We start from the raw sequence: 27811 nt of genomic DNA on the forward strand, positions 1-27811 counted from the left end.
CTAAATACTCTCAAACTAACTTTTCAAAAGTCTTAATGAGATGAAAATGCCTTAAAAAAAATCAAACTTATATTAAAATTCCTTGGATAACCATAGGTGATACTGCAAACTGTTCGTGGTTGTACTCTACCTCACATTTTATAGACAAGAAAACGGAGGGGCAGAGTGACTGGCTATTATCATCAGTGTTAATAGAAGGTTTGGAAATTTTAGGTCTTTACGAGTTTTAGACGTCTAAACATTCTCAAGTTTTGTCTTAAAAATATTAAGGGGAAAGAGGGAGGAAAAGTACCCTCAAGAGTTTTTCCACAGTTAAAATATAGAGAAAACCATTATTTGAAATCTCTTGAAATATAAAAGTGCCTCAAAAGAAAGAAATGACAAACGTTAGAAAGTAAGTAAAAACGTATTTTTTTCTCCACAGCTGACAAGACTGTCCAACACCACAGGTGAGCCAACTACAGCTCCGGTCCACTTCCTGTTTTTGTACCATCTGCAAGCTAACAGTGGTTTTTACAATTTCCGTGGTTGCAAAATCTTCAGTAATATTTTACCACATGTAAAAATTAGATGAACTTCAAATTTCATTGACAATAAAATTTTGTTGGAACACGGCCAGGCTCATTCATGTAAGTATCGTCTCCGGCCACTTTCCTGCTTGTACAACAAAGGCAAAATGCAGTGGTCCTGATGGGCAGTGTAGGGCCCGCAGACCTGGCATGTTTTACTATCCAGCCCTTTAAGCCTCACAAACCTGGGTTCTGCAATAATCCTACATGATCTATTAAAAAGTTATTAGAACTAAAAATTATCAAAGTCACATAAAATAAGGTGATGATATAAAAATCAACCGTATTTCTACAAACTAATAGCAACCAGAAAATAAGAGTATCGTTTTCAACATCATCATAAAACAAGAAACATTTGGGGAGAATTTTAACAAAATGTGCACATGAAAGACCTCTAGACTTAAGTTAGAAAGTGAAACTGAGAGAGATAAAAAGACCTGAACAGATGGAAGTCTACACGGTGTTCATGAACTCCAAGATTCAACACTAATACATGTCAATTTTCTCCCCAAACTGACCAAAATTCAATATAATCCCTTTCAATATCCTGGGAGACCTTCTGTAGACACTGACAAGCTGATTCTAAAATTTACACGGAAATAGTAGGGACTGAGAAATAACCACAACTTTGACAAAGAAAAACAAAGTTGGAGGACTCACACTACCTGACTTCAAGACTAACTATAAAGATACAGTAATCAAGACAGTATAGAAAAACAAAAAACAACAGAAAATCCAGAAATAGATCCAAATATTCACAATCAACTCATTTTCAAAAGCAGCCAAGGTCATTCACTATGGGAGAAATATGCCTTCTCAAACAAATGGTGCTAGAAAAATAAAATAGCCTCTCTTTAGAAAAAAGGAAAAATATCCTTAATCCCTTACTTCATGCTATACATAACTAAAAATGGGTTACAGACCTAAGTATGAGAGCCAAAACTCTAAAATTTCTAGAGAAACACGGGGGGAAATCTCTGAAAACCAAGGGTGAGGGGAAAATTTCTTCGGATTAAAAAAAGCGCAGACCGGGGGAAAAAAATTGGTAAACTGGATTTCAACAAAATTAGAAATGTCTGCTCTTCCAAAGACATTTCATAGAGAACTTATATCCAGAGTAATAACTTAATCATAAAACACGATGCTAGAAATGTGGATGGACACTTTTCCAGAGAAGATATATGAATGGCCAGATAAAGCAAATGGAAATGAGAAATTAGAAAAATGCAAACAGAACATAGTAAGATACTACTATAAACCTGCCAAAATACCCCAAATTAAAAAAACTAGACCCGAGAGTTGGTGAGCATGGGAAGCCACCGAAACTCACAAGCTCCATCATTGGCAGGAATAGGAAATGGCAAAGCTACTTGGAAAACAGTTTGTGGTGTTTCTCACAAAGTAAAAATGGATCTTATTAATTGGCTCAGCAATTCATCCCTGAAGAATTTACCTAAGAGAAATACAAAGTGTCTATCCAAAGACTTGTAACCAATGTTCACAGCAGCATCATTCACACGTGTTAAAAACCGGAAACTAAAATGTGCATCTTTTTAAATTTTTTTTTAAGATTTTATTTATTTATTTGACAGAGATCACAAGTAGATAGAGAGGCAGGCAGAGAGAGAGAGAGAGGGAAGCAGGCTCCCCGCTGAGCAGAGAGCCCGATGCGGGACTCGATCCCAGGACCCTGAGATCATGACCTGAACCGAAGGCGCGGCTTAACCCACTGAGCCACCCAGGCTCAGTAAAATCTTTAAAAAAAAATAAAATAAAAAAAGATTTTAAAGTAAAATCTTTAAAAAAAAAAAATGTGCATCACCTGGTGATGAAACCTTTCCTGAAATATCTATAAAACAGTCTCTTACTATTCATGATAAAAGGAAATATACAGATATATGCAATAATTTGGATGACTCTGGAAAGCATTGTGCTAAGTGTTAGAAGAGTAACACAAACGGCTACATACCTACTAGGACACTGTAAGAAAAGACAGAACTGCAAGAAAGAAAAAAGACCGATGGTTGCCTGGGGGCAGGAGGCAGGGGGAGGGGCACAAGGCAAAGTGATCTAGTAGAACAGTTTGGGGTGATGGAATGTTTTCTTGATCTTGATGTGGTAATGTTTCCAGACTGAATACATTTGGACATTAGAATTTATACGACTAGAATTGTACATGTTGTAAGTGTACATTTATTATATGGGTTAGATCTGCTTATTTTTTTAAAAGCAGTTCAAACATTTTGAAAGGTATGCTTAAAACATCCTTTCACTTTATCAACCTAAGAATTACACAAACATTTGCTCTTATGCAGGAAAAAACCATCTTAATCTTGGAAACTGGAGGGTTTCCGCCTTCCAAGGCCATCCTACACAGAGCAAATCTCCAATTTCTAGATTAATTTCCCAATTGTCTTTTAGAATTTCAGAGGACCAACAAAGTCTTACTAAAGGCACAAATGAAGCTGAAAAACAAGCACGCTGGTAAGCTCACCTCATTCTCATACTGGATCTCTAACATGGCCCGGGAGCTACCCAGATCCTGCATCACAGACTCTGCTTGCTTCAGCAGCTCCTCTCTGTTCACAGTACGCTGAAAAACAAAGCACAAACGTGAGGATACAATGCTCGTGTTACACTTTATTATAATAAACAGCTGGCATTTCTTGGAGTGCAAAAAAAAAAAAAATGAACCGTTAAAATACTATTTTTCATTTATCTGAGAGAGAGCCCACGAGGCAGTGTGCATGCGTCTGCTTGAGTGGGGCAAGGGGCAGAGGGCGAGGAAAAAGGAGAGAGAATCTCAAGTGGACTTCCATGCCCAGCATGGAGTGGTGTGGGGCTTGATCCCACGACCCTGAGATCATGACCCCGCCAAAACCAAGAGTCGGATGCTGAGCTGGCTGAGCCACTGGAGCGCCTCAAGACCATTTCTAGAAAAGCATATGTCAGGAAAGGTTAAGAAGCAACTGTGTTGCTATGAATGTGGACAACAAAGCTACAAGTTAAGTCTAAGTATTATCTTGAGCCCAAGACATGTTGAGAAAATTCCAGGTGGAGAAGAAAGGCTCTCTGTAACCTTGCCAGACACCAGTGCAAGTTAGGCTGCAGCTACGTGGCCTCTCCCTGGGCACAGTTACAATTACATCATGGAGAGATCGGTGTGGCAGTGGCATGTGAGACAGGTGAGCTGAAACCTCCCGGCCCCAACCTGCAGAGATCCTACAAGCACAACTACAAACATCTACTAACGAGATTCATGGGGACAAGACATGTCCTGCTAGATTTCCAAATCTACCAACACTGCCGCTGACACAATCCTAGTGACACAAATAAAGATAGAAATAGCAAGGCTTTGCAAAACAAACAAAAAGTATAAGGTAATTTTTGTTTTGCTTCTCATTCCTTCTAACTCTTTTCATGTCATTACTAGTGGCTCTCACGAGTCTTGGAGTTACAGGTTTTCAAAAGACACACTTGAGTAAGAATCCTCAGTAAGAAAAGAGGAAGATGAACAGAGACATTAGAAGCAAAAGGCAGTGGTGTCACAAATGGAAGATGGGGTCGCCGCTGGAATGGCTCACAGTGGAGTGGTCAGAGCTCTGAGTGTGGAGCCAAGGTGAGAAGCCCAGGAAGCAGAGGTCAGCAACCAGGGGCTAGCTAGGCACGAGCCAGGAATCCCATCAAGAATCCTGTTTCGGGGCGCCTGGGTGGCTCAGTGGGTTAAGCCGCTGCCTTCAGCTCAGGTCATGATCTCAGGGTCCTGGGATCGAGTCCCGCATCAGGCTCTCTGCTCAGCGGCGAGCTTGCTTCCCTCTCTCTCTCTCTGCCTGCCTTTCTGTCTACTTGTGATCTCTCTCTGTCAAATAAATAAATAAAATCTTAAAAAAAAAAAAAAAAAAAAAAAAAAAGAATCCTGTTTCGGTCACCTCTGATCAGAGTGATGAGCGAAGGGACTAAAGTGCATCTGGTTAATTCTACCTACCGCGTATGGATCAAGTATAAAAGGGAGGCTACAGTGTGAGTCCTAAATTAAAAAGAAAAAGCTTGGTGGGAGAAGACAGGACTCTTCCTTGGCACGAGAGTTATGACAACTAAGAAAAAAGAACTGGGGAAAAAAGGACTCTTAACTGTGGGATGAAAAAGAATCACAAGAGAGCCTGGTTCCAAGACTTGACAGGAAACCCCGGCTGCTGCAGAGAAGACAGACAAGCAGAGGGACAGCGGTGACCGTGTGATGGTTCCGCACCACAGGCACTGCTCCCACGCGCCGCAGCGCCAGCATTCCCGTTACTGGCAAAAGCTCGGTGTGGTTTACCTTTACATATTTGGGGGGAGAAACTTACTTTTTTCCTATCCAATCTAGGTGCAACTCTGCTATCTTGAGAATCAGACTGGTTGATTTCTGGGTTGGTATCAAGTAATCTTTGCATTGCTCGGTCCCGATCAAATGCAGTTACATAAAAAAGCATTTGTCGGGTATCAAAAGGGAAGAAAAATGGGCTGTAAAAAGATGAGACATAGATTATCTGAATTAGAATCACAAACCATACAAACCACTACATTAGAAACAACTTGTTACTATGATAAAGAGGAAGAATTATAAGAGAACCAATAAAAACGGTCTTGGCAAACTAATTTGGAAGAATTTTCATAACTCTTGTATGAAATTTCTAAGGGATCAATAATGCATTAAAAGTAGCTTTTTGCTGTGAAATGTGAAATTCAACTATTAAAAATCCTATACTTTAAATCAGGTCTATTCAAGATTATCTTCATCCACCCAAAGACTTTTAGGAAGTATGACTTGACTAGCAAAACCCTGATTTTAAAATACGATCACTGCTTCATGACACCGCCAAACCATCCCCATACCACATATACACAAAGAATAATAATGGCTTTACTAGCTCACGATATTCCTCCAGCTCTGGCATTTCTAAGTCACTCAATCTTACCAAACAGCCATGCTGATTTCCAGAGAAGAAACCCTACAGGGACACAGGTCCTACTGCCTCTTGATGTAGGACTTTGGAAGTTCTTGACACAGAGCTGCTAAAAACACTTCCTGTGGTGATACCAATATTCAACGTCTGTTCTAATATGGGTAGCCACATAAGGATGTGGCAGACGTGACTAAAATCTCATTTCTAATTTACTTAATTTTCATTGATCTAAATGTAAACAGATGTACATGGCTACTGACTACTGTATTGATCGGTGGTACAGTTCTATGGTCTCTGAGAATGTAAGTCTGGATGCAAACAGGCTCAGAAAATCAACCAACTATATACCTTTGGAGTCCAACTTTACGAAGACAGAGGATTTTAATCTCTTTAAATATCCTTGCATACTTTTCTATTTCATGTATTTAGACACATACTGTCACAAGTAGACATTGTATTCGCCCCAGCTAGAGGACAGACAGCAACACTAAATATTAAGCAAGCTGTGATCAAATATGATGTTACTTAAACACTTAAATAGGTCCAGTGAAGACTGTTTTTGTGACAAAATATATGAAGAGCAATGCAACAATAACTCCCAAGACACCATTTCAGAAATGATCATCTTACCAGGTTTTTCCTAGTTCAGTAAGCCATGTTGGGATGTTTCCTGTCATGATTACTAAAGGATCTTGAAGCTGCCTATTTGCTTTTGCTGTCAACTTACTGTTAATGAATTCACTAGTTGGAATAATCTCCTTGCACATTGCATTCTGTAAAATGTTGAAAATAAATAAATAAATAAATAGATAAATAAATAAAGTCTACATGTAGTAAAACATTAGGGTTATATCCACTAACTCTTTATCTTCAAAAATGTATGCAGAGGGCCTGGATTCCACCTGGTTCCCAACATACGATATACAGCTCCTCATTCAAGTGTCTCAACCTAATTGACAATTTCTACAATGCAGATCTCAAATACCACAACCCCTACAGGCCACTAGCACTGACCCAATCATTGAGGTGGCAGCTATGTTTTGTGTGAGGCCAATTCCGTCATTCTTCCCTCTTTTCAACTTAGACAAATGAACTTTTGCTCCAATGTACTGAATTTTTCTATCAGTTCTATAAATAAATAAATTCACATCATTCTTTATGTTGTAGCCTAACTTAATAAAGTTACAGCCAGGAAGAACACTAATCCAAGAATGTAGGCCAGCCACAGGAAGTGCAGGAGAAGCTCCCACTGGTGAGTATGCTGTATCTCACTGGGCTATGATCCCCCTGCATTGAACGGAATCCTTATGGCTGTCTCTAGTACAACAAAAACTCATCAACCACTAGACAGAAAAAGCCATCAACCATGGGTAACATGCCACGCACTACACACGATGGGAAACTCCATAAGCAGGCCACATTACTCACATCATACAAGTAATACCAGTATCGACTGATGGCATGTAAAACTCTTAAAAGAAGAATCACATCTAATGATGGGTCTTCAAAAGTTATATTTTCAGGTGGCGTGGATATGAGGTAAACTTCTAAAGGATTTGATACCGATGGGCACACTCCATCTAGAGGGCAAAAGATCAAAGGTAAGGTTTGACCCAAGTTAGAAAGGCTGTGCCAGTGGAGCTGGTGTCCTCTTATCCCCCGGAAATAGTAAACACAAGCTGTGAAGATCTGCTGCTTGGTATCCTATCAGAGTATTGATAGCTTGATCACTTTTTCCTTTATCTTACACATACATCATACAAGCCTATGAAAATTTTGCTTTCCTCCCATATCCAAATAAACTGTAAAGGAGAAAAACGGACTCATTTCCCATTTCTTCTTTTCAACAGAAGAAACAACTAACAATAAAACGGCCACAGAGAATAATAAAGACAGAATGTTTAAGTTTAGTTTTATATAAATTTCCTGGATTTTAAAATTTTTATATCCACCTTAAAATGACCGTGTAAAAGAGACAAATATTCCCAATTAAATCTGATAGAAGATTTGGCTATTTAATCTGAGGCCAAGGATAGGGACAGACTGAGAGTTTCCAAGGGGATCTACGATAGCTTGGGCAGGGGGCAGGGGCTCAAACTGCTGCCATTTACTTTTACCAAACAAAGGAATTAAGAATTACCACACTATCCTTATCATAAAAGGGCAATTTTTAACACCAAAAACACAGACACAAAAAAACACAAAACAAAAATCCTTTATAACAGAACTTAAGTTTTATGAAAAGAAAACAAAACATTGTTATAATGCCCTTATTTCTGAGGACAAAAAAAAAAAAAAAAAAAAAAAAAAAAAATCCAGTAGCTGACACCATTTTGTTTGGAACTCCTGGAAGAGATGGTCTCCAAGAAGGGGCCTGAGCCGAATGTTAAAGCACTGTTACCCTCACAGAAATGGGGGACGGGGGTGGGTGAGCACACGGAAACTGGAAGGAAATACTACAAAAGAAAAGAGATCAACTGGGAGGTGCTACTCCATCCTGCAGTCATTACACTACCTGGCAAAACTTCTCATTCCTTCTGTAATTGTTAGATTGTAACAAATGACAAAAATGGGAGGGCCTGCCTGACCACCATCAGTCTCTTTAGTACATGTGTTCCACTAACGAAATTTGTTTTAGCCTTCATGAAAACATAAATTTTTCATGAGAACAGTATGAGTTTTTCCCAATTTTCTTCCAAAACTTAATTTTGCGGTACTTAATTTTTCATTTGTGGTAATTTCATTTTTTCTGTATCATATCTAAGGGTTTCACTGCTAGATATAAATCATTCCTTTAAAACTTCCACAACAAGAAGGATACTGCCCCGTGGCAATTTGTTTTCCCCTCCCATGGACCAACTTACCATGCCATAACTCATCGTGCTTTTTTGCATTTCTAGGTGATGTTTTTGTTGGAGCTGTTTGGGCTCTTCCTCTTTTACCACCAACACAATCTTTATTACTTTCTTCATCCTCTCTCACGGGTTTGTACCTAAATTGATTGGAGCGTATGTAAATTAAATGTCGATTTTAAAAATACCAACTCTTCTACAGGGGCTGACCACAGTTACCAGAACTCTGATATCTATCCTGTTTCTCCCTACTTATGGGTTTGGAGAATTACCCGGGCACTGTTTCAGGAAACCACCACAAAGGGTCCACTGGCCCAGGAGAGGCCACCTGAGGAACTCCAGGGTTGGTTCAGAGAAGAATGGCTCTCTGTAGTTTATTTTTTTTTTAAAGCGGAGCCCACCACAGAGCTTGAATTCACAAGCCTGAGATCAAGACCTGAGCAGAGATCGAGAGTTAGCCGCTTAACCGACTGAGCCACCCAGGTGCCCTGAAGACTGGTTCTCTTTAAATCTAAATAGAAGACATTCACAAACAATGCAGAAGGCTGCATCTAAATGCCTCTAAGGGCTCAGAGATGCCAAGCTTATTACCTAAAGGAATGTCATTTTTTGAAGAGGTTTTTGCCCTCTTTAAAGACTTGAAACGAATCTAAAAAGTTGACATACACTGTGATTATTGCCCATGAGTACGTTTTCCAGGAGTCATAAGGAAGGCAAATACAAACATACATACACGTGCACATGCATGCATTCACGTACCCACAGATAAAATATTTCAAAGCTGCTTTTAATAATAAAATGTCGGATTTGGGTCCCCTCTCCTTATGTAAGCCAGCCATTACTATGAATTCCAAAACACAAGAACGATATATGGAAGTCGATGACAAAGCAAACGAAGTCAGTTTTGGACTTGCCATATTGTATGAGTCTTTGTCCAAATGCCGGCTCTCCCCAGAGGGTTGCTCTCGTCGTCCGTGGACTCCCGCTCGTCCTCGGCCTGGATACTGAACTGCCGGACTGCCTGATACACGGTCATATTATATGGCAGCAAATGCTCTCCAATGTAGAACTGTAGCCTGTGCCTTACATTGCCGGAATTTAAGAACTGAGCGGCCTGAATGAAGCAAAAGAAAACCCACTTAAGCTCCAGGCCCTGAACCGTGTGTGCATGACAACACGGTGAGAATAGCAACTTACCAGAGACTCGTCTATTTCCTCATCAGAGCCATCATCATCACTGTCTTCATCATCTTCTCTTACTCTTCCATACCCTGAGGACCCAAGAAGGCCATTAAACTCCTAAGCAATTGTCCATGGCAAAGAAAAGCCCACACTTTTCATTTACAGAGTAAATGAACATACTCTTAGAAAAAGTACACATTTACACTGTGACCTATGAAGCAGAAAGAGCTAAGAAAATTGTCACCTACAGAGTGTCATTTCTACTGCATTACATTCCAACATGATAAATGAACTCAACACTGAAGTCAGCCATCAACCCCTTGGAAGTGTATCATGCTTCCACAGGCTATGTAAAAATGAATGATGGGAACACAGGTTCCCAGTGCTAGGTTTTAACAGAAGCAGCCTTAAGCAGGGAAATCGTTCCCACATCCCTTAATATTCCCAGCCCAATGCATGTACAAACAGAAAACACACATCTAGGGAAAGTACCTCTAACTACAAGGTATCTCTCGATAGCTTGTACCAAAGCCAGGGGATCGATCTTGACTGGCCCGCCTTTCCACTGCTTCACGTTCGCACAGTCTGGATGTCTTTGTAACTGGCATTTTAACTGATGTGTGTTGAAAAATTTTAAAGCCTGTGATCCTCTGTTGAGAGAAAAGCTCAAGATAATTTGTGAAAAAAAGTTATTCTATTATTTTCAAAATCAACATAATTAATACAAACAAAAGACAATACAGACTTCATTTTTTTAAGACACAAAATAAGCACTTACTTACCAGCTATGTAAATAGTCAAGCCAGCAATTCAAGTTATTTAGTGAAAGTTGTTATAAAGTCAGAAATAAAAGATGGTGTGTATGTATGCATATGAAAACATTAAATCATCATTTCATCTCTATCATACCGGAAACCAATGTGAGCAGAAATCCTCACCACTGAGATTTAACTATATTTCTCTAGACTAGAAATTCCGCAACCATTTGAGCCTGCTCACTTCTGCAGTATTTTGCCACAGTCTAACGAAATTCTATGGCTTTAAAAACAAAGGAAAAAGCCCTCTTTTTTGCTTTCAAACAGTTCTGTTATAAAATTACTTTAAAAACTAACCTTTAAAATTTACTTTGCTACGGTCTTTTGAACAAAGCAGTTTGATAGCTACACCAGTCTAACCCTGGTAATGATATTTAATTGCTCACTTCTGGAAAGGGCTGACAATAGTGAGACACAGATAGGCTTAAAATGCAGTTATCTGCAAGATTCCATAAGACATGCAAATAAGAGTATGGGAAAGAATATTCCATTGGACAGGAGATACACACACACACATATATTTATACACATATATGTAAACATAAATTTTTGTAATACAAATCTAAGTAAAAATGAAAAACTTTATAATTTTCTCAGACACAGATGAAAATGCCCCCAATTTCATAAAATTTTCCAGGACAGGATAATAATCAAAGCTGAATACCACATTCTATAATAATATTCAAAGCCAGAAAAAAACCGTAGCCCACATGGATCCCTTCATCTGCCCAATAATACATCGTTTTAATTCAATAAAAAATTGAAATGTTTTCAAAACACATCAGACTGTATATTTTAAAACTAAACTAGTTTCTTACTTTGTAGACTTCTAATCATAATATTCCAGAAACCTTGTAACAACCTGAAAATACCATAATGAACTTTTACAGTGAATTCTTTCTATAGCATTTCATGAGTCCAGCAAAACTACTGTATTATGGAAAAAGCAGAAGTTTTAATGCAACAAGAAAACTTCAAAATATACACTTATTTGCTGAAACCCATCAAAGGTATAACCACTTAAATCACATTATTGTACAGAATGCAAATATTTTATTAATCTATCTACAAATTCACGGAGAGATCCGTATATATTAAAGTCTATCAATTTAAGGAACACTAAGCCTATTAACAGCTCAGCAACACAATCAATGGGTTATGTACTTCCAAAACATGTTTAAAACACATGGGGCGATTTTAAAGCTATAAAGTGTTTTTCTTCAGTCATTAAAGTCGAATGGTCTTAGAGCAGATGAAGATGTTACCAGACCTCTTGGCACTTTACCTCAACAAAATGAAGCACAGAGTCCGATGGCAAGGGCACACCCAGGCAATGATCCTTACCTGCCTCCTGTCCCATTTCCACTGGGGAAGTCGTGCACTTTCACTGGAAATTGCTCCATCTGGCTGAGGCAGTTGTTCATCTTGTGAACTAATGCCAACAAAGGTGCATTACCCACTGGTTCTACTCTTCCAATGGGCTCTTCTCCAGGAAGCTAAAGTTATAAATAAACCAACAGGTTAATAAGCAAGGCCTCTTGAAAATGGAACACTCTTCAACAAGAAAATTTAACGGGCAGTTTTACAGAAGAGAACTATTCCTCTAGTCTCTTTTGATAGATTTGGTTGGAATGATTATTTCCATCTAAATTATTTCAAAGAGACTCTTTTTTTGTACAGGCCCACAATCCCTTATTCTTAATTCCTAAGTCCAAAAAGGCTTGAAAACACAACTTATTGGTGAAGAGATCTGACTCAGACATGAGGCCCTTTGCAGTCTTTATTTACCTGTACTGAGCAGGAATATCCACATGCTTTCCTGCAAAAATATTCAACGTTTATGAAGCGCTATTTAGAATCCACTGGGACCGTACTGTAGAACTCCTGAAACCCTTTCAGCTGCACGGAGTTTCAGGTAAGAGATTACAGACCTGTACTTAATCTTAAGCATGGTACAAAACTGCTACACATCTAATGCATCTCAAACAAGTAACAAGTCTGCGTTACGAGTCCAAGTTAGAACAATACAGGAAGTGCTCAAATGTTTCACCAACACATAGGAGAAATTACCCTTAGTCTTACTACACAGATGATCCAGAGGATGACTTCTCTCAAGTAGTTTTGTAACAAGTAGAATGATGTTAAGTCACTAGTGTCCAAGAATGGTTACATTCTTGCTCTTACTCACTGAGGCTGAAGGAAGTGGAGCTTCTCTGAGCCTTCTGGTTTGGTAATCCAGATTATAAATGGTGACTGCGTACACTCCAATAAAATTGTTAATACTGTACTTTATATGCAAAATGGAAACGTATATGCTCCCTCTCTCATGTCTGTAGCTATCTTACCATATTTCCCTATATGTATATATTGCTGACAACATGTTTAAAAACAAATACTGAGAATAAAATACATTCACAAGTAAGAGACTACTATTAATGGCTGGGGTATTACCGAAAAAAAACAAAGACAAGATACAATGGCCATAGAGAGTGTAGTGTAGCACCTATGCCATTAAATCACGATTCTGTTGCTTTACTAGTGTATTTGTTATGTAAAAGACCAAGAAATCCAAATCTAACTGTGTATCAGAAGCCAGAGACTTGACCTCAATATCTTGACCAGCACCTAATGGAAATTACTGAGGTGAAAATATCAGTGACCAATGATTCTTACAGGATGACAGAGAAGCATCAGGAGATAACTTACTGGTGAAGAAAAGAATACATGAAGGAATCTCTTTAATCTGATCTCTCTGCTCACAGCATCCTTTTCACTTTTAGATGTCAAATAAAGCAACAGCTGCTTCACGAATCCACTGTGTTGGATTTCGAACGATGAAACATCAGACTCTGAGACTATGCTACGGATTTCTACAAGGCACTCAGCTCCACCATCCACCTGGAAGAGTTGGAACAGTATTTCTATAATGATATACTGATTTATCTGTACTGATTATTTATATTGACTTAAAACTAAATGCACAGTGCACGTTTTCCCCAAAAGGAACTGAATACATTCTCAACATTTTTAAAAACGAAGGTGGGGGGAGTGATGCATTCTTGGTAGAACCTTGGAAACTATGATCTTACATGCAAAGTCAGAAATGTTAGGATTTCATTGAAGAAAACCAGCATCCATACTACTAGCATAAAAAAGGAAAGTCTTGCATTCGGCCAATGTTGAATAAAGAAATAAATAATAATAAAAGAAATCAAGAGACTAAATAAATAAAGAAATGAGACATAGAATTGAGAATACAAACTGAGGGGTAAAGAGCTAGAATACCACAATGATAAGATAAAACAAGAATATAAAGTATGGCTTTAAATTAATACATTTAAAACCTGGATGAAATGGACAATTCTTGGAAAACATGTACTACTCGAAGTACTCAAAGTACATTAAAAATGTAAACAGGCTAAGAATCAGATGAAATATAAAAGGCTTATTATTCAATCTCCCTCTCCAAGGACTATCAGATCCATGTGGCTGAGGCGTTAAGGAGGGTCCCATCAATTCTAATACCCATAGCTGAGATGTACCTGTGGGACATTTCTCTCAAGTTTCTTTTTTTTGTCAAGAAATATGGAATGTGACAGATCGCCTGGGTGGCTCAATCAGCTGAGCCTCTGACTCTTGATCTGGGCTCACACCATGATCTGTCAGGTTCGTGAGAATGGGTTCCCTATCAGGCTCCATGCTCAGAGCAGAGTCTGCTTGAGATCTGCTGGCCCTCTGGCCCTGTCCCTCCCCCAGCTCATATGCATGTGCTCTCTAAATAAACGCTTTAAAAAAAAAAAAAAAAAGGGATGAGAAGAGAAGAAAGTCAAAGATGAGATTCCTAGTATAGTTACTGATAAAATAATGAAGCACAAAAGTCAAGGGACAAGTTATAGCTAAGTCAGTGCTAAAGGTACATGTCTGGCGAAAAAGCTGATCTAGGACAACAAAATTCATGGAAAGTCAGAGTCATCAAGGAAAGGACAGGAAGACAGAAGAGATGCTGGAAAAGACGACGAAGGACCAACACCACACAGCCCATGTGGTACCTGGAGGTTGAGTTGTTCAGTTGCAGCACAAAGTCTCTGAAGGACATTCAGTGCAGGGTTGCTTCCATCCATGTTCTCAGAACTGAAATAACGCTCTACAAATTTATGTGCCTGTTCCTTAATCCAACCTTTAATTTTTTCTCTGCAAGAAGGAAAAACAAGATATTAAATTCAGTCTCCGTGTATAGAAAGGATTTCAATTGTAACTCCACATCAAAGGCAAATAGCTGCTACATTTAAAACCCTTTTCCACCTATGCTTCTAAAATTCAGATGAATCAAATTAAGAGTCATTTTCAAAATGGGCTAAGGTGTAGTAGAGAAATGCTCATGTACTTCAACTATAATTCAGATCATTACATGAAGAATGTACAAGTTCTACCTTCTTGGGAACTCTACCCCTAAGTGTTTGCCTGAAAGCAACTCTACACGGCTGCTTCATTAGGTAGACAGACAGACATACCTGCTTTGTCCTTTATCCTGTTCCTTAGAGAGCTAAAGTGAAGAACTACAGACCAGGAACATGCACCTGTGCTATTAGCTGAGACCTGGCTATTTAAATTACAAATTCTGATGGCTTTAGATATACATTTGCTTATTTTCTTAGTTAAAGCCAAAATTGGGAATACAACCAAACAAATTCACCCACCCCACCCCACCCCACTCCCCAAAACCCTATCTCTTAACCCAGTGGCATTTGATTTTTAAAAATTTCTTCTTTGCAGAGGAAGTAATCCTTGTTGGTATGTTACAACCAGAGTCAAAGAAACTAAATAAAACAACTCAGAAGGGCTGGAAAAAAAAAATTTTCAAAGCCACAGACTGAGAAGATAAAAAATTAAAAAACAAAAAACAAACAAAAACACAAAACAAAAACAGTCAAAAACTGGTATGTGAAAAAGTTTAGCTGATACAATTCTAAACAGCTTAGAACAAACAAGCCTCTATTCTAAGACCCTTAAGTTCCAGTGTAAAGGGTAGAGGAAAGAAGGGTATCATAGAAGGGGAGTCTGTGAGTGCGCACACAAATACGTCAGCTTTCCCTTGTCTAGAACAAAATTAAAGAACAGGTTCCATGGGGAACATAATTTATTTGGTTTTGAACATATGTTAACTCCCAACCAGAAATGTCGAAATGGTTTTAAAGTGTGACTGAATTTAGGAAAAAGCCAGAGTTCAAAAACTAAGAATCTGCTCCAATCTTGAGTAATGCCATTTCTGAGCATAAATTAAAAGGCTGTGTCCATGTTTCATCTCCACGTAGTAAGTGTGCTGACTGCAAGAATGTAGAGTTTCACTAATCTTAGAACAAAACTAATAGAGAATTCCCCCACTTCACCTATTATTGGATATGGTGTCCTTTGAGGCAGCCCTGGCAAGACCACTAACTCCCGCAGTTCGTGCTGGTTCAATGTTGTTGCTGTTGGACTGTGCGCTTAACCTTCCCCACGTTTTTGGGTTCAAGCTTGCCAGGAAAGACGACTTAGGTGACTGAGTAGTGGTAGGGCTTTTAGCTATGAAAAGAAGCGGTAATGAGAGTTAAGTCATCTCAGCATACTGATGAAAAACCAACCAAATTTTAACATTCCTGTTTACAATACTAGATGAATTTACTGAAACTACTGTTCAGGAAACCCAGGTGTGCTTAAAAGCTGTCAAGAGCTTTTGGAAGTACATGCCACTCACTGCTACTGTCCTTCCCTCTGCAGCCCACCACATTACCAAAGCAATTACCTTGATTGTCTACTTTGTCATCATCTCTTGGAGGTGAATACTTTGGCCTTCTTGGCCCTCGTTTTGGCAGTCGTTTTCTCTTTAGAACATCACTTAATCGACTATCACATGGGAAAACATGGGATAAGTTTAGCAATTACCACGCTTTATTATCATCGCTCATTGAAAAGCAAGCTAAAATGGCAGAAACAAGGAGTTGTAAAATATTGCCATAAAAGGGTATTCTTCATTTTATGATTACTTATTTAATGCAGACTCTGCACCAGTCGTGTTCTAGAGGTCTAGAAACACAAAAAATGATTAACCCAGAAAAACAGCTTATTTGACTACACTGAACTACTAAAAAAAGTAAAACCAAATAGAGTATCTGATAAATTCTTTGTTAAAACTCTTATTATAAAATGTTGTACACATACAGAAAAGTACACAGAACAAATTTAGGATGCAAAGACCCAATATTAAAAAGAACTGTGCTATCAAACTAGAAAAAGAATGTTAACTCTGATTATATTTCTTCCCTAAAATAAATGACAAGAAGATATATACAACAGGACTCTGAGTGTTAAAGATACTTTCCTGATACTACCGAAAGTACTTTCATGGTATGTAATACAGTAACATCCTAAATGAATGCATTTATAAATAGTTTCGTGATTTTTTTTTACTCAAATTTACCTATAAACAAATCTATTAAGTCATAGTATGAATAACTTGTTTTAAATTAGAATACCTGAAATAGAACATATACAGACTTTGTCTTATTTTCAATACTCTTAACAACAGCAGAAATAGTTTGAAATATCAACGGATTCTCAGAATAACAAAACTACTTAATATGGAAAAGATGGGGAAAATGTTTGGGCTCCTGAATGGGGCAGTAATTGACTGTCCAAATCTTGGTTTCAGCTTAGGTCATGATCTCGAGCCCTGCGTTGGGCTCCACGCTCAGCATGCAGTCAGCCTGAGTTGCTCTCTCTCTCTCCCTCTGTTCCCTCTACCAACCCCGTGCTAGCGCACTCTCTCTCTCAAATAAATAAATAAATCTTTTAAAAAAGAAGTTCTGGTTCAGTTGGTCTGCAACCCAAATAAAATTAGAAAAAAACAAAACAAAAAAACCCCCCAGAAAAACAAAACTAAAAAACCCTTTAAAGGTCTTCTAACGTCTGACATGCCTATTAAAATCACAAATATGTTTATGCTTCACAATCAAGACAAGTGAACTTTTTTCTTTAAAGATTTATTTTAGAGAGAATGCAAGTGAGGGAGGGGCAGGGGAGTGGGGGAGAGAAAGAGAATATTCACGCAGATTCTGCACTGAGCATGGAGCCTGACATGGGATTCGATCCTGAGCCAAAACCAAGAGCTGAATGCCTGAACAAACGAGTCACCCAGGCACCCCAAGGACAAATGAACTTTCAAACACAACTAAACAATTCCCCCTTCATAAATTTATATGAACTTTTCTTTATTTGAAACCATATTACAAAGGAATGGAACTGCTTAAAACTTTGAAAGTTTTCCCTCATTTTTTAGAAATTTTCAACTCTAGAAACTATAATGAACTCTAATTCCTTTAAGCAGCTCAGAAATACTGCATTTGTCTGAGCTGCATCACATTTCACCAAGCACCTGAGGTCTCAGGGCACCATGCCTGTGCTAGAGAGTGAAACCCTGCAGTAACACAAGTTACTACAGCAGCAGGGGCAAGAAGTCATTCTGGAGACGAAGGGAAAAGAGAGGCAGGCAAGGCAAATCCAACTTGAAAAGAGAGAAGGTGAAGGATCCCCAGTATATTGCCCAGGCTCAATCCCGTTGGACTGGGCCCCTGACATAAGTATCACCCAAACTAAGCAGCTTCCTAAAATAATAGCCACTGTGTCAGAAGTCTCAGTCTGCAGCCCAAGTCCCAGAACTGCCAAAATTCTTATTTAAGCTAGAGAGGACAAGTGCCACCAGGTGGCACCAAAAGGAGCAGGAATCCTGAGCGAGATAAGCTTCTTAGGACAACGCCCCCTTGCAGTTGACAGGATTAAATGTTTGGACCTCACTGATTAAATACAGTATGTTTTACCGAAATCTATGTTACACCTTAAAAGGAGCAGGAAGGAGTTCTTACACTAACTACACTCTGGATTCCAGAAATGAATATTTCATCATGTGCGTCATATAGCAATATTCAGTTTCTAACGTCAAAGAAACAAAAACACTTTCAGAGTGTAATTTGTTTCATCACAACAAAATGAAAACTAAAATGAGGGTCTGGTAATGTTCTCAGAAGCACAGTTCAATAAAGGGGTAGGAAGGTGGAAGCAGACCTATTTTAAGAACTCCCACTTTCTTTTATTAAGAGCAAAGTTCCCATTTGCCAATTAAAAATAAATGGGAAATTGGGTTTTTTTTTCCTGTGGAGTTCAAAAAACTCTAGTGTTTAATATTTTTCTTTCTTTCTTTTTTTTTTAGTGTTTAGTATTTCTATCTCACTATCTAGATGTCTTGAAGTTGGTATGTATGCAACAGTGCAGTAAATATGCCATTAAATATGAGGGCTCAAATCCCACATCTGTAAAGTAAGTGTGTAACACTGTGCTCATCATTGACTTCTCAATTAGCTCACTCAGAAAGTTTCCTGAGCCTCAGTTCCCTGATATGACACTGGAAATACCTAGTATCTCTTGTAGTTCCTAAGCATGGCTCAACAGAGTGGCTTTCCCGTAAGTGTTCAGTCTCTTCCCATGCCCGTTAAACATCGAACTAAACAGGATGGGAAAATACGAAGTGTCCTCTCTAATATTTTACCATTTTATTCCCTGTGTGAATCTCAGGTACCAGGACACAGGTAAAGGCAAAGAGCATAAAAATCAGCACAAAACTCTGACTTACCCTTGAGGGCTCAGATCTAAAGAATCATCTCTGCTGTGCTGCAAGCTCGGGGACCCCAAGTCAGCCGTGGCGTTAGTGGCGGCCGTGGCTGTTCCACTGCTGACTGACGTCGTGGACCCCAAGGATCCCGACCCATTCGTACATGCCTTTGGTGGACTTGTCAACAAAGACTCTGATTCTGCTAAGTGTTTTACTTGATGCATTACACCTATGTAGTAACAGATTTAACAGTCAGTTTTAACCAAGACCACTTCCCCACGATTACAGAATCTCTAAATGCTAACACTGATTCACGGGGAATGAATTAAAAGCATCCAGCAAATGAGGGTGGGGGTAGGGTGGAGCATGATGACTTAGGTGCCAGGGTTTTGGACTTGACTCCATTCTGGAAAGTAGGAGGCAAATTCAACATTAAATAAAGAGATCTAAATTCAAAACGTGATCACAGGAAATTTAACAGAGTCGCACATAAGGTTCTACTGGAAATTCAAAATACTATTATAGAAACAAATGAACTACAAAAATGCAGTAGTGCTCCTGTGGCTTGATAGCCAGGAGAGAAAGACTCGCTACAGTTTTTACCTGACTTCAAATGCACAGTGAGACAAGATCACAGTAACACCACTGGCCAAAAGAGAACACCAGCAATCCAAGGATGGTGATTTTTCACATCCTTGCAGGAGACAAGGGGAGCTAAACAGCAACTTACAAGGCAGGGGTTTACATCTGGGCTAGAACCACAGGAGAATGGTGGACAGTGGTGGTGGGGAGTGGGGGGTAGTTGCCAAGAACTATCAACTGTATGCCAAGGTATACGTGTGAAGGTATGAATGCATGTTCACAGATTCACTTTTTTTTTCTGGGAAACAGTCCAGAGCTTTCCATCAGAATTCTTAAAACAAACCAACAAACAAAAACCACAAAAACACAACAAAACACAGAATATCTGAATGAACTCAAACTTGAGGCATTCACATTCCACGAATAATATCCACAGCAATAACATGACAGATTGTGTGCTAGGTACTAAGAATATGGCCACGGATGAGAAAAATGAACTCAGGCAGTTATCGGGGAGAAAACAAAACAAAACAATATAAGAAATAACAAATAAAAAATAAACTGCCCTTTAGAAAGTAAGTTCTGACAGAGCACACAGCAATCAGGAACCCTACAGACTCTGGAAGGAAGGCAAGGTCCGCAGGAATAAATGACATTTAAGAGTAACCTAAAAGAACAGTATATCTAGCTAGATGCAAAGTAAAGAACTAATCAAAACTCCTCCATAAACTTCAAACTGTATATACTATGTAAATTTGGGGGGATGGAAATTCCAATCTGATGGCACAGTGGTACTAGAAATGTAAAAAGAAAAAAAATCACTTTGAGAAAAAGACATATTCTGACATACTTCCAAATCAGAAAGATGAAATAGATGTGAAAGATAATACTAAGGCAAACAACAACTAATACAGACCATGAAAACTGAAACACAGAATGCAAATTAAAAATAATCCAAGGCTAAAAAGAACACATACCAAATATCTATGTGATCAAAGAAATAATCTATTCATAAATGCACCCATTTGCTAACGATAGAGTTTGCCTTCCGTTTCATGTAAATATGTAGAGTTGGGATTTAAAAAAAAAGCCCCGTTATTTAAACAGAACTAGTAAGAAATACTGAAGACCTCTTTCCACTTAATACTCTGACACTAGCATGACTACAGCACTCTTGAGATGTGAGGAGAAACAGAGCCAGTGTAATGTGATGAAAGAAGGGTAATAGACCATATGCAGAAAGAACCGGGACTGCTGATAAGATGGAAGGTGAAGCTAAGAAGGATTACTTGAGGGTAAAACACCATTATTTCCTGTGCCCTCACACAAGACCAAAGTACCTTCAAAGACCAAAAGAGCCATAAAGAGATTTGTTGATGAGAAAGAACTCCTTTAATATCTTGGCACGTTTGAAAAGGATAAAACACCCAAATGAGCAATACGGTTTCATCTCTGTGATCTTCAAAAAGAGAATGGAAAAGGACTATGTCTCCGAGACTGACATCCATGTTCAAATTCCTCAAATTAGGGGACTAAATCCAAGGAAGTAAATAATAATCCTCTTTACTAGTGTTCTGATCTACTAATGGGATTCACTGGGAATGCAAGTGAACTCTTGACTTTTTCAAGCATCTCTATGGGCAGGTGTGCATTATCCACATGAAAAGGAACGTCAAGGATCGCTTCTGGCCCATGAACACTCAGATTACTAAAACATAACAAAGTGTTTATCATCTGCCCATTAATCTCACACAACGTCAGCTAATGGATTTTACAGAAGACACACTTTATATGTACATAAGTTACAAGCACGAAAACTTCTTATGTAAAAGATTTAAGTTTATTTTTGTTCTAAATTAAAGCTATACGGCTACTGAAATACTATTTAGACTAAAAGATTAACCACTAATTAATTATCATGAATGACATTACCTTCTCTTCTGAAGTAAACACTAAAAATATCAGGTAACTTCTGCATTAAGATTTCTGCCATCTGAAGTGCTCCAACTACTATCTTCAGGTCTTGGCTTGACAGCATGGAGGCAATGTGACTAAAAAAAGAAAGCATTCGCATATAAAACAACTGTCTGAACCTTGAGAATTATTCTTGGCCATACTACTTTAATTTTGAGAGCAATATATTTTCACTGTGAAAACAACTAAAATTTGTCTTAAATGCTTAACTTTTCCACTTCTCTTTCTCAAGGTGTGTATAAATATAAAGAGACAACGAAGGCCTCGAGACATTACAAATGAACTGTTTTATGCATTTTTTTCCTATATTATTACTTTAAAGATTGCTGAGATTACTTGCAGAGACTTGAATTTCTACAATGTTTTACTATTTTCATGAACACACCTTGAAACAGCATGATTTTTCAGGACATCCTTCAGAAGTTCAGCATCCGCAAAATAAATTATCCTAAGAATTGCTCTAAGGCACTTATGTCTGACCGCAGGTCCCGCTGAGGAACTATACACTTCATAAAGAACACCAAATAATGTCTTAATAAAAGACTTAGCCAGTTCCGGATCCTCTTTCATAAGCTGTGCTCGAGCATCATCCTTCTTTAACTCTGAATATCCACCTGTTAAAAAAAAAATGTACAATTCTAAACTTACAGACCTCACAAATTCAAAGAAGTAAACAACAGAGCCTTCAACTTGTTGTAATTATTTGAAATGTTATTTAAAAAAAAAAAAAGACCTTAACTTATGTAATGTGATCACCTGGTGTCCACAAAGACACCAAAGGCAGCATTAAGACAAAAGTGAGCCAGCTAGAAAGGACAAGGTATCAGCGCGGTGTACCTCTTGTTTTAATAGCATATGTTCAACAAAATACCAAGGATATTTCAGTATTAGCCAGCTATACCACTGGTAAGAAATAAACAAAGTTCACGAAATGGACAGTGGGTATGTGACTAGAAGCTATGGGAAAAACAAGATGATCTGTGGCTTTTCTCAGAGGGAACAAGGTACAAGGGAAATAAAGTGATGAGGAAGTAAGCTCTACACCAGAGTTAGCAAAGTATGGTGGAAAGGCCCAATCTGGCCCAGCTCCTCTTTTTTTTGGGGGGGGTGGGGGGGGGGGTTATCTTACCAGAGCATGACCACATACATTTCTTTCTCTTTTTTAATATGACTGTTTTGTGCTACAATGACGGTATGCAGTACGAGCACTGTACAATCCATAAAGCTTTAAACATTTACTATCTGGCCCTTCTCAGAAGTCCGCTGACCCCTGCACTCTACACTAGAGGTGCAAAGCAACAGACTGAATCCCCAAGGACACAGACAAATGTCAGAAACCTCAACAGAAAAAACCTATTCTTCATTAGTGAAGAAGAGAATTTCGATAGGAACGTGTAACAAAAAAGGTTGTAAAGAACTAAGCAGATAGGTGTGTGTGGATCTAAATGTGTAAGAGGAATAAGAGGATCAGATTTTTAAAAACAAAACAAAAAACAACACAGGCCAATTCCAGCCGGGGCCCAGGACAACAAATCACAGAGCAGGAAAAAAATGTGGAGGGTCCCATTTCAGCAGTGCTGAAGCAGTGCTGGCTCATGCATCAGTTAGAACATGACCAAAAAACCACAACAAATTAATTACCACTACACAATGGTTTTAAGCTTGATAAAGACACTCAGTGAAATAATTATTTATCATCAGAAATATTATTCACATGACAATACAGTACTATTAACTCAAAAGTACTTACTAGTGTTAGTATTGGCTAAGGGGTTAGGTTTTCTCTGAATGGCACGTGCTGTTCCCGTGTCCTCATTGATTTGCTGCATAGAATTAAAATCAATAGTATAAACTCGTCCCAGAGTGGACAAGCTTATCTCATCCTCACCGACCTGATGGGCTGCCTGAGAGCAAAGAGAGAGAAACCTTGAATATAAACATGGAGAAATTTATTAACTTAAGACACAGAGGGACCCTCCATAAACGCTAACTTACATATTTATTTCATCAGGTTTCAGATGGTGAAGTAAAAGAGTATGGAAGATTTAACAGTGTGGCCATGACAAAACTCATTCATTTAATAAATCATTTTTAATTAAACATAATTATACACCACAGACTCTATAAGGTCCCTGGAGACATAAATACAGATCAATTCCTGATGGAAGATCCAGTTATGTAGAATCCCTGACGTAAGGAAGACATCGTTTATATTAAGAAAGCTTTTAAGACATTGCTGATAGAAAAAAAATTGTTACCTGAAAAAAATCTTAGTATCTAATTCTTAAAATAGTATTTATATCATAGATTTTTAGCAGCCCACAAAATCTTCTTTAAACAAAATGATTCTATAAAATTATCCTTAGGTAAAAAGACTTCCCATTTAAATGATACTTTAAGATTGAAAGGGACACGCCTGGACCTAGGAGAGTAACCCCTCGGGTGTGCATGTGTGCACAGTACATAAATAAAACGACACGCTTTGATTAATACTATTTGCTTGAGATAAGACAGCCAAAGATGTGATAGAGTACTCATTCTTACAACAGTCCAGGCTACGGAATTCTTAGGTTAAATCAAAGACAGGACTCCTTAAACGTAAGAGAGTAAGCTAATAGGGAAAATGCAATTAACAGGACAATGCTAAAAAGGCAGCTTAATGGTAGAGAACATGGCCTGCTTACATACTAAGGTGAACAACACACACCAAGACCCCTTACACCTCACTCCCTCCTGAAAGCTGGCTCGGAACTTAAAAGTCTTAAGAACTCCTGATTTTATAACGGGAAGTCAATGGTTTCAAAGTTCTTTTTCAAAATTTCATTTTTAAAAACTAATCATAGAAGACATCTTTAAAGAAGAATGTCTCTTCAAGTGTGATGCTCTAAAAAAAATTCAAATATCACAGACTTAAATTAGAAAATATAGTATGACTTAAAGCTATCTCCCGTATTGAAAATACCAGTAAATGATGCATGGTGTACCAAATAATGCAGTGACCCACAGTTCCTAACAGAAGGCCATTTTTCTGACCTGAAAATTTTCTGAAATATTTCAATGCATACTTAATATGGAAGTTAACAAAAGTAATAAAAATCACACATAAAACCTTCATAGAAAAACACTAAATATTTCGGTGCACCTTTCCTTTTCATTATTCCTCTCTTATTTTGTTGAGTGCCCCAAAGAGTCACAAAGTTCTGAATACTGTGTTCATTTTTCCATATCCCATTTTATGTCATTGAAATGTATCCCATTAACATGTGGACTACATATGAGGCTAGTGGGTATCAAAACTCACTTAACCATTTCATCACCTACACTTTTATACTAAAACTGTTTCCTTGTTTTTTTTTTCTTTAAAGTATGTTGACAAACAGCTATTTGTCTATAAATCTTTGTTTATGGGAGGCATCTCTGGGTGGGAGATAGAAGGGACTTTGAAAATGTATAGCCTGGCTCCTCCAATGTTTCCTTTTAGAAATGAGGAAACTATGGAACAAAGAACTTAAATTACTTGCTCCAAGTCAATCAGGTAGTTAGCAGCTGAAGCAGTTGACCTGAACAGAAATGAGGACCTTGTTCTCAGGAGACAAAATGAGAGAATCTTGAGTTAATTCAAAACTGAGCACATTTAAGTACACATATCCACATCCCCACTCCATCCCTACACCCACTCGCCACCAAAATAAACATATTTAAACGGTACGATGAAACTACTACCTCAATGATCCGGCTGTCAATCCTGTTATAGGGATGCCAAAGGCCTCGGTCGTCACGCCACTGCCATATTGCACCATCTGTGTTCTGCGCATTTCCCTTCTTCAGCATGGTATCAACTGCAAAAATGCCTTCTTTTGGTAAACATGGCATAAGTTCGCTGAAAACAAAGGTGCAATTATTTCATTAAGTAGCTTCCTGAACTATTAGTAAATGACAGATCTCTCAATAAAATACCCGCGTATAAGCCACAGCTGTTATTATCAGCCCAATCTTTACCAAATCAGAGATGTCAGTTCATACAGTTCTTGAGGACTTCGTGGAACAAGATCGATCTGTTCTTGACAACTTCCGTTAGCGGCACCGCACAGGAGAAAGTGAAGTGTTTCTGCAATGTCTGTAAAACCAGTAACAGAAACCAAAAACCCATGAAACTAGTTATATTACCTAATTTAAAAGGCAATCATTCCTATGGGGGAAAACAATCAATTATTTTCTTACAGTCAACTATACATGAATAAAAAGTTAAAAAGAGGTATTTTCTTATACAGCAATATGCCATATATAGGAATTAAAAAGCCAAATGACCTATAATGAAAACCTAAAAAAAGTAATTTAAGAAAATTTTCTTTCTAAAGGCTTCAGTCTGAGTCCTAGTTGGCCATTTAAACAAAATCCACACCAGAGAATTTGGGAATTTTTTAATTTTGTTTTTGTTTTTATTTGTGTGTGAAGAACACAGTACTTTGTACAAAAGTGCAGTCAACGTACATTTTAATCCCCAATTCAAGTTTATTTGCCTTTAGTTTAAGTATACTGAAAATGGGTGATCAACACAATGAAACAAAGAAATTACAAGCATCAAAATATTACCATACCATGGTCAGGAAGTAATTACCTTAAAGACAAACATGCCTACTTAATACAAAGGTCATTAACATATCCTCTACCCTAAGTTTCCAATGCCAGAAGACATCAGTTTATAGAGGAATTTGCATGAAAACCAGCCTCCTGCAAGAACACTGTGACATGAGGAAGTTCCCATTATTCACAGGTTTAGTCATTCAAATAACTAAAGGTACAGATGGCACTGGATCTTTTACAAACATTTCGTTGAAATGTTTTGGCAGTCATCATTAAATTTTGTTATGGAGGAAAGTATTCACTACTGATCTGGGCAAAAGCCTGTATAGTTAACTTGCTGCCCCACATAAATTTCACTAAGAAATTTATTTTAAATTTCTTGAGAAAGTACAGTCTTGCCAACTTTCTTCAGAAATGTGAATACATAGCTATGTTACATTGTAAGGATTCTTTAATTTAAAAAAAAAAAAAAAGAGATGAGAGGGTGACAACATGCTTCCTTTGTGTTACTGATGAACAAACAAAATCTAAGTCTAGTGGCCTCCAAGTGATAAATGTACGGCAAACTTCATGGACTAATAAGCAAAAGGTAAGAACAGTCATCCGAAGGGGGAAAAAGTCCGAAATGGTAAAGCAGAACAAAAGTCAGTGAACAATTTCCTAAACCGTTTTAGGGAAATGTGGTGCCACACATGGTAACAAGAAATACTCTGAACTCAAACTTCAGGAGATGGTGGGCTCAGCAAAATTCAAAGGGCTCCTAGGGCATGCGCCAACACTACTCAAGACCTTCCCCAACTTCTCACTTTGTTCATGACACAAGCCGTACAAATCTCTGGAATGCCAAGTTTAGGAGTGATTAGTGCTTTAAGAGAATCTTTTGAATATAACAGCTCAACAACACTACTTTCCTGCAAAATGCTGGGCCAATTCACAAAAAAAGTGACTAAATATAAAAAACGTAAATAATGTAAAAAATATTTATCTGAGACAGTGATGCCAGAGGTTTCTCTGTCTCTGAACACCATCACTAATGCTCCCACGGTAATATCCTCAGAGATAAGAATTAAAAATATGAAATTAACCACCATTAAATGCATCCTGTATAAATGGGATCAACACCCTAGTAGCAATAATCCTAACATACAGGTGGTTTTCTGAAGCACACTGTCTTCTGAGATTAACTTGCAAAATCTAAGGTTTATGAGAGATGCGGTAGCAACACGGCAGTACAACAGAACTGTATTGATGGATAAGGCTGAGAAGGGCCTAGAAAATACTCGAGAGCAAAGATGAGAGAGATTCATGTGTGCAAGTAAGTTCCAAATTCCTAAGGAAGGAAGCATTGTGGAATCAGATAAACTGCTGGGAAAACTCTAAGAGGGGCAGAAAGAAGGGGAAGCAGAGGACAGGCAACTACTCGTAACTCAGTATTCCCCTAATGAAGCATCACTACATAATTACTATTGGAGAGAAGGCAATGAGCCTGCATTTTTAGCCCTAGAACCACCAGGATAAATTTTTAATATACTGCAGATGTTATACGTTGTACACAGGAAGCACTACTGTACTGTCCCCACACAAATGTATTACAGATCAACAGTTTTCTTCCCTTACTCTCTCCAGTGTCCCTTTTTTTTTTTTAGTAAAGATTTTATTTATTTAT

At 38.1% G+C, this 27811-nt stretch overlaps 1 protein-coding gene across 20 annotated transcripts in view; it reads right to left on the bottom strand.

The window, feature by feature from the left end:
• TRIP12 (thyroid hormone receptor interactor 12) overlaps nt 1-27811 on the bottom strand; it is a 145510-nt gene that overhangs the window by 17667 nt on the left and 100032 nt on the right. For 5 of the 20 annotated variants that reach the window (XM_046018000.1, XM_046018009.1, XM_046017998.1 and 2 more), the window contains 19 exons: nt 25561-25687; nt 25282-25441; nt 23312-23465; nt 21947-22175; nt 21520-21638; nt 19027-19234; nt 16147-16247; nt 15752-15926; nt 14414-14555; nt 13071-13262; nt 11709-11860; nt 10042-10214; nt 9565-9638; nt 9282-9481; nt 8380-8507; nt 6944-7095; nt 6146-6288; nt 4916-5072; nt 3064-3162 (listed from right to left, as the gene is read on the bottom strand). In XM_046018000.1, the coding sequence (XP_045873956.1) occupies nt 3064-3162; nt 4916-5072; nt 6146-6288; nt 6944-7095; nt 8380-8507; nt 9282-9481; nt 9565-9638; nt 10042-10214; nt 11709-11860; nt 13071-13262; nt 14414-14555; nt 15752-15926; nt 16147-16247; nt 19027-19234; nt 21520-21638; nt 21947-22175; nt 23312-23465; nt 25282-25441; nt 25561-25687 (2885 nt within the window). The remainder of the gene's footprint in view (nt 1-3063; nt 3163-4915; nt 5073-6145; nt 6289-6943; nt 7096-8379; nt 8508-9281; nt 9482-9564; nt 9639-10041; nt 10215-11708; nt 11861-13070; nt 13263-14413; nt 14556-15751; nt 15927-16146; nt 16248-19026; nt 19235-21519; nt 21639-21946; nt 22176-23311; nt 23466-25281; nt 25442-25560; nt 25688-27811) is intronic. The other 15 variants (XM_046018012.1, XM_046018006.1, XM_046018016.1 and 12 more) reach the window with 11 other exon arrangements.

The sequence above is a fragment of the Meles meles genome, chromosome 9 (assembly GCF_922984935.1).
Source record: "Meles meles chromosome 9, mMelMel3.1 paternal haplotype, whole genome shotgun sequence".
NCBI lineage: Eukaryota > Metazoa > Chordata > Mammalia > Carnivora > Mustelidae > Meles > Meles meles.